Source organism: Opisthocomus hoazin, chromosome 11, assembly GCF_030867145.1.
Source record: "Opisthocomus hoazin isolate bOpiHoa1 chromosome 11, bOpiHoa1.hap1, whole genome shotgun sequence".
NCBI lineage: Eukaryota > Metazoa > Chordata > Aves > Opisthocomiformes > Opisthocomidae > Opisthocomus > Opisthocomus hoazin.
This window is the reverse complement of record NC_134424.1, coordinates 14,570,760-14,584,432: the sequence shown is the minus strand read 5'-3', so window position 1 is coordinate 14,584,432 and position 13,673 is coordinate 14,570,760. Positions and strand designations below refer to the sequence as shown.

At 36.1% G+C, this 13,673-nt stretch overlaps 1 protein-coding gene across 1 annotated transcript in view; it reads right to left on the bottom strand.

Moving 5' to 3' along the window:
• Nucleotides 1-1,879: 1,879 nt before the first annotated feature.
• IL17RD (interleukin 17 receptor D) overlaps nucleotides 1,880-13,673 on the bottom strand; it is a 48,457-nt gene continuing 36,663 nt past the window's right edge. The window contains exons 8-13 of the mRNA XM_075432308.1: nucleotides 12,907-12,972; nucleotides 12,313-12,367; nucleotides 11,246-11,356; nucleotides 9,385-9,569; nucleotides 5,778-6,717; nucleotides 1,880-3,506 (exon numbers count right to left, since the gene is read on the bottom strand). Coding sequence (XP_075288423.1) covers nucleotides 3,391-3,506; nucleotides 5,778-6,717; nucleotides 9,385-9,569; nucleotides 11,246-11,356; nucleotides 12,313-12,367; nucleotides 12,907-12,972 — 1,473 coding nt within the window. The 3' untranslated portion in view covers nucleotides 1,880-3,390. The remainder of the gene's footprint in view (nucleotides 3,507-5,777; nucleotides 6,718-9,384; nucleotides 9,570-11,245; nucleotides 11,357-12,312; nucleotides 12,368-12,906; nucleotides 12,973-13,673) is intronic.

Genomic DNA, 13,673 nt, shown 5'->3' with positions numbered 1-13,673 from the left:
CAGCTTTCTAACGTTTTTTCCATCCTCCGAGAAAATACATTTTAGAACATCCAAACAATGTCCACACACTTGAGTCTAGTAGAAATTAAAGGGATCCTTTCACTGTTAACATTCTGTTTAGATTCACTAATGCTTCAAAACAGTAGTAAGCTAACCTCTAACGTGTGTATTAACATACTTGTTTTAATATTTTTTACAAGGATTTTTGCCATTTTTCTCATTAGAGGGAAAATACAGAATGCTTGCAAATTCAGTACTACATCCTTCCAGCATCTCAATATACATAATAGTTTTCTATTTTTCAAAGCACTGTGGCTTTGTAAAAAAACTATGCTAAATCAGATGAAGTATTACTTTTCTCAATTCTGTATATTTTAAGTGTGGGCTTGTCCTACTCTGAATTTTCAATTAATTATACTCTCTTTCTTCTGAGGACATATAATATGCTGTTTCCACCTTATGCTAAGAAGGAATCCTTTTCTCTTCCCCCCCCCCCCCCCCCCGATTTGATCTGCATAGACTTTTTATAATTAAAAAAAAGAGATTTGCAGGATTGTACAGCAAATTTTGAAGAAATACAAGTAAAACCATTAATGACAAGTGATTCTTTGTGCAACTGCCTTCATCCATTTTCAAAACTTTCTTAGAGCTCAAAATGAAAACTTAATTCCATTAAGTAATACCAATTCTGCTACTGAATTTAACAGAACCAGGAGATCTTCCTAATCATTAGCCTAGAGTAAAATAACATTTATGAGCTGCAACCTTCCATGGAGGAAAGCAGCATTACCTTCACCAGCGAACTGCTAAGAAATTGCCTCCTCCTCAGGTTTTGTAGCTTTGGCATTTCTAAGCACAGCAGCTCTTCGGCACACAAATTTTGTAACCTATCTGCCTGTGTCTGATCAATCCAAACTCATTCTCTAGTAAAATGGCAAGAATTGCACTGAGTCAAGATCTTTCACAGCTGGATTTAGTGGAGGAGCACTTAGGAGAAGAGAAGGCTGCGGGGAGACCTGATTGCAGCCTTTCAGTACTTAAAGGGAGCCTATAGGAAAGATGGGGACAATCTTTTTAGTAGAGACAATAGTGACAGGACGAGGGGTAATGGTTTTAAACTAAAACAGGGTAGGTTTAGGCTAGATATAAGGAAGAAATTCTTTACAATGAGGGTTGTGAAACACTGGAACGGGTTGCCCAGAGAGGTAGTGGAGGCCCCATCCCTGGAACCACTCAAGGCCAGGTTGGACAGGGCTCTCAGCACCCTGATCTAGTTAGCGGTGTCCCTGCTTGCTGCGGGGGGGTTGGACTAGATGACCTCTAGGGGTCCCTTCCAACCCAATACTTTCTATGATTCTATGATTATTCTGCCCAGTTTGACCCAGGCATCTTTCAACTTCAAAGAATGGGAAAACAAAGAATTTTGCTTTCCGTACAGCCAAGGCACAGCATTAAAAAAAAAAACAAAAACAAAAACAAAAAAAAAACCCCAAAAACCCTCATTGAAGGCACAGGTTACACACTAGGTACTTAAAACTACCTACAACTTACTTAGCTATTGAAAGTTTGAGGTTTTCCAGTTCAAATTTCTTTCAAATTCAGAAAATGGGAAGAGTAAGGAACATTACATTAAAGAACAAGGCCCTCCAAATCTGACCCATACATCTAGTTGATCACAGAATTCCACATTACAATTGCAAAGCATGCCAGAGTTCTGCCATCGATGGTTATGTTCAAATAATTGTTACCGTACTTTCTTGCTCCATCTGTGACAACAATTTTAAGAGTCTCTTATTTGGAAATTCAAATGATTAAATATAAACTGATGCAAAAAAAAAAAAAAAAAACAGGAGCTTTAAAGCTACTCAGTTATCCAAATCTTCACTGGTTTAATAGTTCTATCTCATGCTATTAAAATAGATAATACAATGTAAGAGTTAGCAATGTCTAATTGATATTTGAGGTGTGCAAGTTCTCAGTTGATGTATTCCAAAAGGTAACTTTTAGGAATAGGTTTAGCAGAATGTGAAGACAGGTGGATCAAGACAGAATCTCACTCCATGAGCAAAATTAGCAAAGGCACATTGATAAGGTGTCCTTGACTATTTGCTGTTATCATGCTTATTATAATCGTGCCTAGAATTGCAGTTACACAGATGGGTTTTACTTACGAGAAGTTGCTCTTTGGAAACGGCAGGGATGGATGATGCGAGTGACCTATGTGGTCACTGCAAAAGGATGGACAGGCATGCTCTGTGTCTTTAGATAAACATGTCCAGTTGTAGTTTTAGCATTTTTTGTTAATATAACACTAGTAATATTACACTATCTTAATCACTAAGTAACGCTATGTAGTGTGAAAAATAACTGCAAAATAACTCATAGGCTTCCGTTTACTGGTTGGCTCAAAACAAATAAAAGTATTCACGCCTGTTAACTGCTTCTCTTAACTGGTTTTGCCCCAGGTGATTTTGTAGCAGCACGTCCTTGAAGGACGACACGAAATCCCCCACAAAGCATATTCATCTCGTGGCTGAACAAATCCAGAATGATGTCTTAAATAAAAAATTTGGTCTTCCTTCTCCCATCTCTTTAAAGTACTCCTTATATTAGCCCTTCCAGGGAGAAAACAGGATACTTGGGTTTCCATGGTATCACTTAGCATATGCAGGATCTATATTTTTGTTTATTGAAAATGATACTTCAGACTCAGTATGGTACTATTCATGAGTCATTATAGCCAGATTGTGGGGAACAGATAGGAGAATCATACAGAAGAGGGAGATAGGCACTTATCTGAAATTAAATACTGAGACACATTGACATTTGGGAAAAGAGAGGATACTGTGAGGAACGGAGCTCAGACATTGATAAGAAAGTGATTTCTTCTGACGGAGAATTTCTTGATCTTACCTTTGGCATTTTATCCTGCTTCTGAAAAAAATTATGCTCTCGTTCACTACAACACTCCTGCCATCAAGTATGTCAGCACTTAAAACTAGAGGCTGGACTAGAAAATTTGCTAAGACTTAATGTTGCACACTATTTTATGTCCAGTTGCAAGATTATTTCTAGCAAAATAAAGTCAATTTTGATTATGGCATCTGTAAACAGTGTAATATCATGACATTTTAATTAGTAATAGGAATAACTCTGAAATGTATTCTCATCTATTTTTCCATGCTGCATTTTTTTAAATTATGGAAGACTTTATATAAAAGACCAACAGATTCAAGTTTACTGGCCATAAAAAAAATCCCTTCGGAATCACAGATCTTCCTCAGGGAGTGTTTGTTCCTTCAAGTAGATTTAGTGCTGAGACAGTGTGGTAGTTAAAGCACAAACAGAGGCTGTTGATAAAGTGGCAATGCATAAAAATGTTGTAATGTATTACAAAGGAGCAATTGCCTGCAGTTCATCATTATGGATATGACAATGAAGTTCTGCTTTACATATTCCAGGCACTAAGAATTTTGTAGCACTGATTACAGGCGGTTCTTCTTCCCCTATAAAAAGAAAAAAAGAGAGGTTCATTAATTGAAACGTTGCCTTTGTATCTGATCAACATTTTAGAAAGAATGCAAACTTATGAAAACCCTCTGGATCATAATGCCATACATTCACGAGGCTGAACTACCAAGCTCTGCAACTCCTTATCTACTGAATTAATACAAATTTTCTCCCAGGCAGGGCTTCTTAGAGAAGACCTTATTAGTGAATGGACCTAGTAAAGGTTTGGTCATCGGTACTCCCTCAAAATTAAACTGGTTTGAGCTTCAGTTGATAATGCCCAATATAGTGATCTCTTCGATAACCTTTTCTTTGCAGATCAGTAGTCTGCACATGAACTGCACTGAAACATAGAAAGTATTACAGATTATGTGACTTATGATTACAATTCAAAAGATGAAATCAAACTGTCCTGTAAAGAGAAAGGAAAGATCTACACTGAGATGCTAAATGACAGAGCTGTTCACTTCTGTTCTGATTAAGTAATGGGTAAAAAATAGGTAGCCAGAACAGAAATGGTACTGTGAATTCAGAGCAATAATTTGGACATGTCCAACTCTTCGAACAAGAATAAAATCTAAAAAATTCTATCTACTCTCATTATTAGGCATATAAATGTTAGGCCTACAAATATTTTGTACGTCTGTGACAGAAAAGATTTAATGGGTTGCACTCTAACAGGCAGATGATGCTCAGTTCTACAGACTGTCTCCTTTGTACCCTGTACATGATTAGGACTGTGGTTTGGGTGAGGGGGGGTTGAGTGAGAGTCAGTCAGAGTGGTGCTTTTGGGCAGGGACAGTAAACGGGAAAATGGCAGAAGTTATTGGGGTTTCTCAAGATGCTGGAATATCAGTGTTAAGATCCAACTCCACCAGCTAGTGCTATAATGTTTAACCTCTGTAGCTGGAACATGCTAACAAGTAGGTATGTGACTTGAGAATTAATTACTGCAAAGACTGCCTCTTTCTTCCAGTGACTCCTCGGCAGCTGGGATACCCAGCTGACAGCTCTGTGATTGAATCAGGAGGGGAATACTGGTAAAGCATTCTCACTGAGAGGCCATAAATTTTAAACTAGCATCCTACTTGCATCCAACACTAGAACTTTTACAGATATCACCTGTAATTTTTCCCACAAATGTGAAAAAAGGCTATGTTCAAAGATGGCAGGAAATGAAAGAATATAATATTAATTTTGAAACAATAACAGAGTATTTGTGGCTTAAGCAATTAAATCGGTAAATCTATTTTCTCCACCTGAAAAGTTTTCAGGTTTTAGTTATTTTGTCCTATAGACTATCTAGCCTATAGATATAGATGCTATATCTGTAAACCAACATCTACATTCTCTCCCCCCAAGAGAATTCTGGCACCAAATATTAGTTATGAATTGTCTGAATAATAATAAAAAATGATCCATTTAGCCAAGAGAAAAGTCTAACAAATTAGCTCACTGTCAACACTGATTCACAAAAATACAACAGCATAACATCATCTAAATGCAATATTCACCTTTTGGAGCTGCTTAAGGAAAATCTCAGCAAAAAGCAGTTTTATTCTATGAATACAGCTGCTGGAACATTCCACACTGATGTAGTTGTGATGCCAGTTCAATGTACTGTAACTAGTAAGGTCACAGCAGCTTTTTATATAGCCTGAGGCAGTATTTACACCTTCTAACTGGAGGCATCTAAGATGGGTATCTATGTTGGAGAGTGTCATCCAAGCATTTAAATTCCTTAACTGAAACCCATTTGTTCATTCCTACCAGGCCCATATCCAATGAGAAGCCTAATGTCATTCTGAAACTTGAGTTAACCATAGTACAGACTATATCCCTAAAGGTTCCAGTATGTGCTGAAGCAAAACAGGATGTCAGTTTTAGATTTACGGCCGTTCTGTAAGAACACTTCAACGCATCACCCTCTTGATTAAACCACGCAGCTGTCAGCTGAGTGTCCCAGCTGCCAAGGAGTCCCCGGAAGAAAGAAGCAGTCTCTTTAATAACACGTCAATTAACAAGAAGTGACTTATTAATATAATTTTAGTGAAATCTTACTTAGCTAAGGAATCCCCCCCCCCCCAGTAAGTTAAGGAAAAGATTCATTTATCTAAAATTACTGAAATCCATCTTTTTCACCATCTTTACACAATGCGTACCTTCCTCTGCAGCCTTCTATATGGCTCCTCACATACTATCTTAAGTATTTTGAGATAGTAGAAATAGGCTTACAATAACTGAATATCAACACTTCTGTATCTTACCTAAACCTGATGATGAAGAAACGCTTCCTGTAATGGAAGATGTTTCAATTTGGTCTGTCAATAGTCCTTCCATTAAAGGTAAAGATAATTCAGATGAAGGAACAGACGAATCATAGATTCCAGAATCTCGAGGCATATCTTTAACATCTGAAGCTTTAACAACATGTAACAACGGCTGAAGAACAGAGCTGCCACCACCTTGAATGTCCTGAGTTTCTATATCTTCTCGAAGGTTTAAGTGCTGAATTATACAGTGAGAGTCTGAATTTCCAGATGAAATAATATTTACATCTGTTTTCAGGTAAAAATCACCATCCATCACCTGTTTATTCACTAAGTCATTTAAAACCAAGCCCGAATCAAATTTTTCCATGACAGGCTCTGAGTAATGTAAAGAAGGTGGAAGCAAGGGAATAAATTGTTTCTCAAACCAGTCCGGTTCCTGATCAATGAACTGATGCATATTGCAAATGGCAACATAAAGGGACCTCCCAGATTTGCTCCTGAAATAATTCCTTTTACTAATGTTAACAGGAAACACCTCTGAATCCTGTACACTAACATCTCTGGAGTGTAAATGTGAATACAGCTGAGGGAGATTGTCCATGAGTTTGTATTTTGTACTTCGATCCAGAATACCAGGGATGTCTCCTTCACAGGAGTAATCAAAGTAGACTGCAATGAATTTGCAGAGGTCATTTGAATTTTGCTTTGCCTGACGAAGCTTCTCTGCAACAGTCAACACAGCAAACAGAAAGAGTTCTCCTTTTCCTGCATCTTTGGTTATCCCTCTGTGCTTCCAGTTCTTTTTTTCAACAAAGTATTTCATTCCCTTGGAACACACAATGATGATAAATTGGGACTCGTTTATTTTTTTAATAAGCCACTCTTTCTGACCTTCTTTACAAATTCTTAGATCTTCCCACAAATCCAGAGCCACCTGGAAGAGAAAAGAACATTCTGGTTGATACTCATTATTAGATTATTAGATATATTTGCTAATAAAATTTAAATAAGTTATACTCAATGAGTCAACATGTATTTATCCGACAATTGAGAATTAATGATGAGTTTAACTATAGCTTAACTCTGATGCAAATATGCGCTATTTTAAAAGATAAATAAGTAGTAATTAACACAGCACTGATAGCAGACAAACTGGAATCACTGATAGTAACTATGTCAGTAGGTATTCACCAAAATGAGCAAGGCCTCACATTAATTCTAAACTTTCCCTGTGGGCTGAATATTTCACTGGGTTAAGGAAGTGGATAAATTGCTAAGGCAAAAAGGAAAACCTTCCAGGCTTTTTTTTTTTAAAAAAACAAACAAAGAATGATATATGAATGCATTTTGCTGCATATTTATTACTTAAAGAAAAACATACCTATTTATACATGTGTTACATGTAAATTTATGGAAGCAACAAGTAACAGAGTGACAGTGCAAAGCTAAGTAGCTGAATGTAAACTGGGTAGTTTCTTAAAAAATAAAACTACTATGGATTTGGTATATAGCAATATTTCTAGGGCAATAAAAAGAACATAGAAAATGTGGCTGGACCAAGTAAATTACTATTTACTTTTCTGATCAAATTAGATACTGTCAATCCACAATAAACAATGTATTGTGCCTGCCTCAAACAATTTAACGGTTGTATACTTCAGTCCTTAATGTGCTGAATGTAATGGAAATCCATATTCATAGATCATCTTTTCCATATTAATGAAGTCTGATGCCAAGAATTTTCATATCTAGATACAAACATCATTAGTGCCTGTACCACTGAGTCCTCTGAGTTAGGATGCAAATCAGCAGCAGGTTATCTCTGATAAGAAAGCTCTGAAAATTTTATCATAAGATTTGTTTTATTTTGTACTTTGTCAAATTTTCTGAACGTTCTACATGGTCTGAAATGCCTGTGTACCCCAAGATGCAGGACACAATGCTTTATGTCATTAAAGAAAGAAGGAGCAGTACAATAACAGAAAAAAGATGCAAAAAAACTTTCAGAATAGACACTCATCAAAATCACTTGTGAAGTCTTCGCTCGAGCGTTTTTCCAGAGAACAAAGTATTTTTGCTTTGCTATATCATCCATAACAGAGTGGAAAACTTTGCCATGTCACAAGACAGAGAGTAGGTGGAGGACTCCTGAAACCATTACCGCACAGTCAGCTACAGGCACAAAGTGACCATGCCCGAGGCGGTCACGCAGTCGGCCCTGACGAGTCCCTTCCAGCCGAAATACTCTATTCTATGCTTGGGGAGGAGAAGTCATTTCACAGCTTCTTAGGAGATACTCTGATAAAGGTACAGTATAGGTAGTTTTACTTTTGTGACTGGTTTTTTTTTCTGTTCTTCAGAATACTGTCCGATCTGCTATCTGTGAGAAAGGATTTTTAGTGTGGTCAAGTTTTTATTTTAAATGGTTGTTAAATGCCACTGGTTTTGTCCTTTACAAGAAAACATTCCAATTCCACATGAAAAATACTTGTTCTATTATGTAACATATATGTTAATATTAATTAATATTATTAATATTAATAACAGCAACCCATTATTTCTGTATGTAGGTGCTATCAATATTTTGTTATATAAATCTTAAACGATGCCTGATACTGTATGTTCCATGGTACATAATTATAGCGGTTAACAGCTCACCTTAATACTATTCCAAAGAGGTATGGTGGTAGCAGGGCTAAAGCACATCTCTAAAAGGCGGATTCAAGCAAGTTACCTATAAAACACCTTACCTGAACCATGTAAAACGCAAATAAACAGTGAAGAGCCCCAAACATGCGAGGCATTGATCACGTTACTGTGCTTGGCCACTAGAGTTCAGCCTTGCTGCATAGTCGAAAAAACAGCTTCGGTTCTTCCATTTAAAGTCACGGTGGCAGGATTAAAACACAGCAAAAATAGACTAACAATTGTCTTGCCGTTGTACAGTTGGAAAGCAAAACACCGGTCACATATTCATTATATTTTAGAAACAAGCCTGAGATTCTAAGCCTAGTTGTTTAAAGTAACAATGTGAATGGCCTTCTCATAGCTTGAAATGGAAACCAGGAAAAGACATGCTGATTTTACAGCATTAATGGAACAGAAGGGAAGTAAAAAAAAAACCATCAATAAAAATGAATACATAATTTCAACTATTAATCCTAATTACACAGATTTTTCTCTATGAGTAGGAGTTTTGATAGATTCAACTATTTTAAAATTAGAACATAAAAGGTATTTTACGAATACTGAAGTGTATCGGATAGACTAACACCTTTTTGTGGCTACCAACTATAAAGATGCAATACCTACTTGCAGCCAAAGCAGTTCATATGAAACAAGCTAAACACAGCTGAATGAAAGTCCTGCAGTCAATGTGGTACTCATTTTCCACTATTCTGTTATTTTTAAGCAGGCTATGATCTGTTCCGTTCCCTAAGTAAAGAAAATTTATATAGCAAATATTTAGAGAAATAACAAAAGTTATCTCTATGGAAAGGAGAGATTGAAATATCCCATTTTCAAGCGCATATTATTTTGAGTTTTGGGGGTGCTGTTTCAGTTAAGGAAACTCTCTTTACAGAAGAAATGTTGAGTTTACCTCACAACCACAAAAGTCCTGAAGAAAATAGGCAAAGCATTGGATGACATTAATGTGTTTCTGGCAATCTTTACTGGAATAGCAGATGAACACTTTTGGCCGGGGACGAAGTCTTTCCACATGGAGACCTGCAGCATATGCTGAAGATTCTGAGCTCTCCTCATCTAGATGGGAATATATATTTTCTAAATTGCAAAAGAGAAAGAGAGTTCACACTATAAAGCTTGGTTTTGTTTTGTTTTTTTTTAAAACTTTTGTAGGCTCATTACCAATGCATACAGTAATGACTTTTTTCAAAAGATATTTCTTTCCTTTCCAGCCTGAAAAATTTACACACACTCTATTTATCCAGCTTATAAGTTGCTACATATGTGGAACACACTTTGAAAGTGAAATGTGCAGTTATTACTGTACAACTCAGTAAACTCAAGAAGGGTTTATTTTATAAATAGAATGAGGTTGTTTCGCCTCTATCCACCTTCAACAGTCTTTACTTCTGTGTTCAAATATTACAAAACCTTAAAGATGTACCATCATCACGAGTTTCCTGTATAACAAAGACTTGTTTTTAAAAAAAAAACAAACATGACACAAGCCAGGTAAGAATATTAAACTCCAGAATACAGATCCCTTCAGAATATCATACAGTATATCTCTCTGGTATATATATAAACACACATTTGGACATTAATTTGACATTAATTTGAATTAAGATATGATTAATTTAAATCAAAATAGCTATTGGTGTTTCTTTCCTTATATATATGCTCTTATGCTGGAACGTAAAAGTCTGGGCCTACATCAGACTAATAGACTAATTCAATCTAGTTCCACAGCTGATTAAGCTAATTTGAAATAAAGCATGAGTATTTGAAAATATAATTATCCATCTAGGAATTTAATTTAGAACAATTCATCAGCAATAACTATTCTGGAACAACTCTCTCTGTAGACAAATCCTTAGTGATTTGCCTGTTTTTTTCTGTTGGAACTGTGCTAGCTGTGAGCAAAGGGACAACCACAGAAGACCAGAAGGTAAAAGGATTTAACCCGGATGGCATACAGCACTTGCACTGCACCTCAATGCCAAAATTCAGATGGATAACACAGATGTGTGAGGTTTGGGGAAGTAATCTCTTTTTCCATATTAATGAAACTGCATGATTCCCTAGATTCTACAAAAAAATGCCAACTGATTTTTAACATCTCAGCATAACAAATGTGGCTTGCCAGCTCCTGGACACATAGGAGAGAGAAGTCAGCAAAGAGGGATAGAATCTATTTCAGAGAAACATCTGCAAGTAAGTCTCAGAAAGAGTAAATTTAGGAAGACGGCTTAGGATGAAGTATACAGGCAACTTCCAGGAAAGTGTGCAAATCTGGAATAACAGATACAGGTAGTATTCTAGACAGTGCTGAGGACTGTACTGTCATCACACGGCTTTACTTTCCTTCTGGTTTAAAATAAATATAAATTAGATATTTCTGAATTAAATGAGGGAATGTTTAAAATGTATCAAATTACAGATCTGTTTGTATTCTACGCAGTCACGCAGTACTTTCACAAATAAAAAAAAAAAACTTGAAACCAAAAATATTTCCCAACAGCTCTTTCATTCTCTCCTTTCTACAGTGAAGTCTTGATCTGTTATACAATACTTTCTATGGCAACAAATTACCATCAGACACTGATTACAAATTTGCTACAGGTTGCAACACACAAAAGAACTGTGGAGAGGAAGGAAAGAGGTAGAAAGTTCTTCAGATAAAGGTACTTCTGGAATAAACCTAGCAGTTAAGACTTTTTTGGTTGCAAAAGTGCGTCTTTAAATGCAACTCTGTATTGAATAAAGCCTCTTACCTTGCTGTTTCTTGCGGCACATCACTGTGAAAAGCGTTGCAAATGCTGAAATGACAACTAAAGGGACTGTAATGGCAATAGCTCTTATCGGTCCAGCCCACGGCGAATGTACTTTGAAAAATAAAGCATAATTAGCCATATGCAAATAAGCTATATCATAATTATCTAAACAAATCATCACACTGGGAATGTCAAGCTGCTGCAGTTCATTATTATCAGGTAATTCCCAAATATATAGTAGAATCAAGCATCATGTTCTGCTCCATTTCAAATAGGTTTCATGCTGATTGCTCCCGTCACCACAGCATCAGAGCAACTAACACAGTAAGAAGAGCCGTATGCCAACTCATACCTCCTCCCATGAGAAGAACTTCACATGAAGTTTGGTTTTGGTAAGATATGCAATAGTCATTCAGACCTGTCAGATTTTTGTCGCAGGGTGCTGAGCTAGCCACTTAGAAAGAATTGTCTTCCTGCGCAGATTATCTGTAGCAATGTGCATTAGGATTCAGTCCATTTTTGCCCATTGCCGCCGTCTGTGGCAATGTTTTGCGTCTGCAGTTACTTTCTGAAATCCTTATTTAGCTTCTCAGTAACTGGTCTGATACAGACATGCTAAGCATCCACCTGACAGGTTTTCCAGACTGCTCAATTTCATTTCAGGGCTGAAGTATGCAGGCAGGTAATGCATTTAGGCTGCTCTCACAGTTTCATTACATTATTTCCACATTACTGCAGGTACCTATCAGTTGCACGCAATTAAGATACAGGCTATGATTCTTCATATCCATATATACAACAAAAGTGACTTTCCCACAAAGATTTCCAATGATATATTGATCTAAACTGTGCTAAATATATACGTACAAAGAGGCAGATGTATATGTACAAGTGTGCATGTCTACTCTTTTTTCATTAGGTCAGAAGATCACAGCACAATTCCCTCAGTAGTCTTGATTACGGCAAACATACAGGTCAAATCAAAATCTATTTCCAACATAATTAAAACTGAATTTAAATTAATATGGTAAATACTGTATGCTGTTTAAAAAAACCAAAATTCATACCTGGTTTTAGCGCATAGTGCATTGTTTTCCTTGTCGTATTAGTGTCATCAACCAGCTTTGAAAAGTAAAAGTTGAATTTTATTTTGTGGAAATTTATTGATTTTCTGCAATATGTAAACAACTATAACAGCTTTCATCACCAAATGTGAAGAAACTTACTGTTCAAAATTTAAAATCAAAGAGCACCACAAACTAGTAATTAGGGAAATCATTTGTCTTTGTTGGTACATAGTTTAATGTTGTAACTTACAGATTTCATACTGTCATCATCAGGAGAAATATCCACTTTTTAAGTACAATAAAAATTGACCAAACTACAGAATTCCAATTAAAAAAAAAATAAAGTCCAAGATTTTTGCAGGCCCACAACTTTATGTGAAGGCACAGGTGAAACTGCTATGCACTCAGGGAAGAAAAGCTATGGAAAGGTCAAGAACAAGCTGTCTAAAAACTTTTACTTCCCCAAGGTAATTCAGTAAGGATGCCTGAAGTCCACTTTTATCAAGAAGTGACTTGAAATACTTGAATTTCAGTTAATTCCTTCATTAACGTACTCATTTAGCTGTTATACAAATGACTATTTATAAATATTACCTCAATTATATAATCCCCTGGAGATACATTCTGAAGAATACAACTTGTAGTATCTGTGTTTTGCTCCTGTATCAAAGAAAGAATATTTTGCAAGCCATTCACATACTTTTAAAACCTAATAAAAAATACATTCACATTGATTTAGAAATATACAGTCCCCTCCTGTACTAGGACACCTTAAACAAGCAAAACTAAGTCTCTCCATTCAAACATACAAGGACTACAACCCTCTGCCTGCAGAACTAAACTATGATTAATTATCCAAAAAAACTCTTAAAAGTTTGGTCTAATACATAAACTCTACATTATGCCCCCATGAAGCTAACTAGCTTTCAGAGACTTAGGATGAAAGGTTGACCAATGAGAACAAACTTGCCATTGAATACTAACCAAAGTTAAGGAAAATTATACAGCAAATTGCAGCTCCCACAATAAGATGTAAGCACGCAGCCATACGAAACCACAGAGAGCCTAATTCCATGCACATACTAAAATAAGAGCTATATTGTGATACCATCTCAGATGGGTAATCTATGAAGTGGTCAAATTTGGTGCAAAGGTGAAATTAAAAAGTAGGAAATCATATGTATAACAAACGTAATAAAACAGTCTCTTCCCATTTGCTTATACTTTCAAGCTCCAATGGAGTCCTCAATCCTGATTTTGACTGCTGAGTGCTATCACAATAGAATTATTATTTACATAAATAGTATAAAATAGTTTTAAAAATTTAAAACTGATAGTATTCTATATTGTCTTAAATTTTT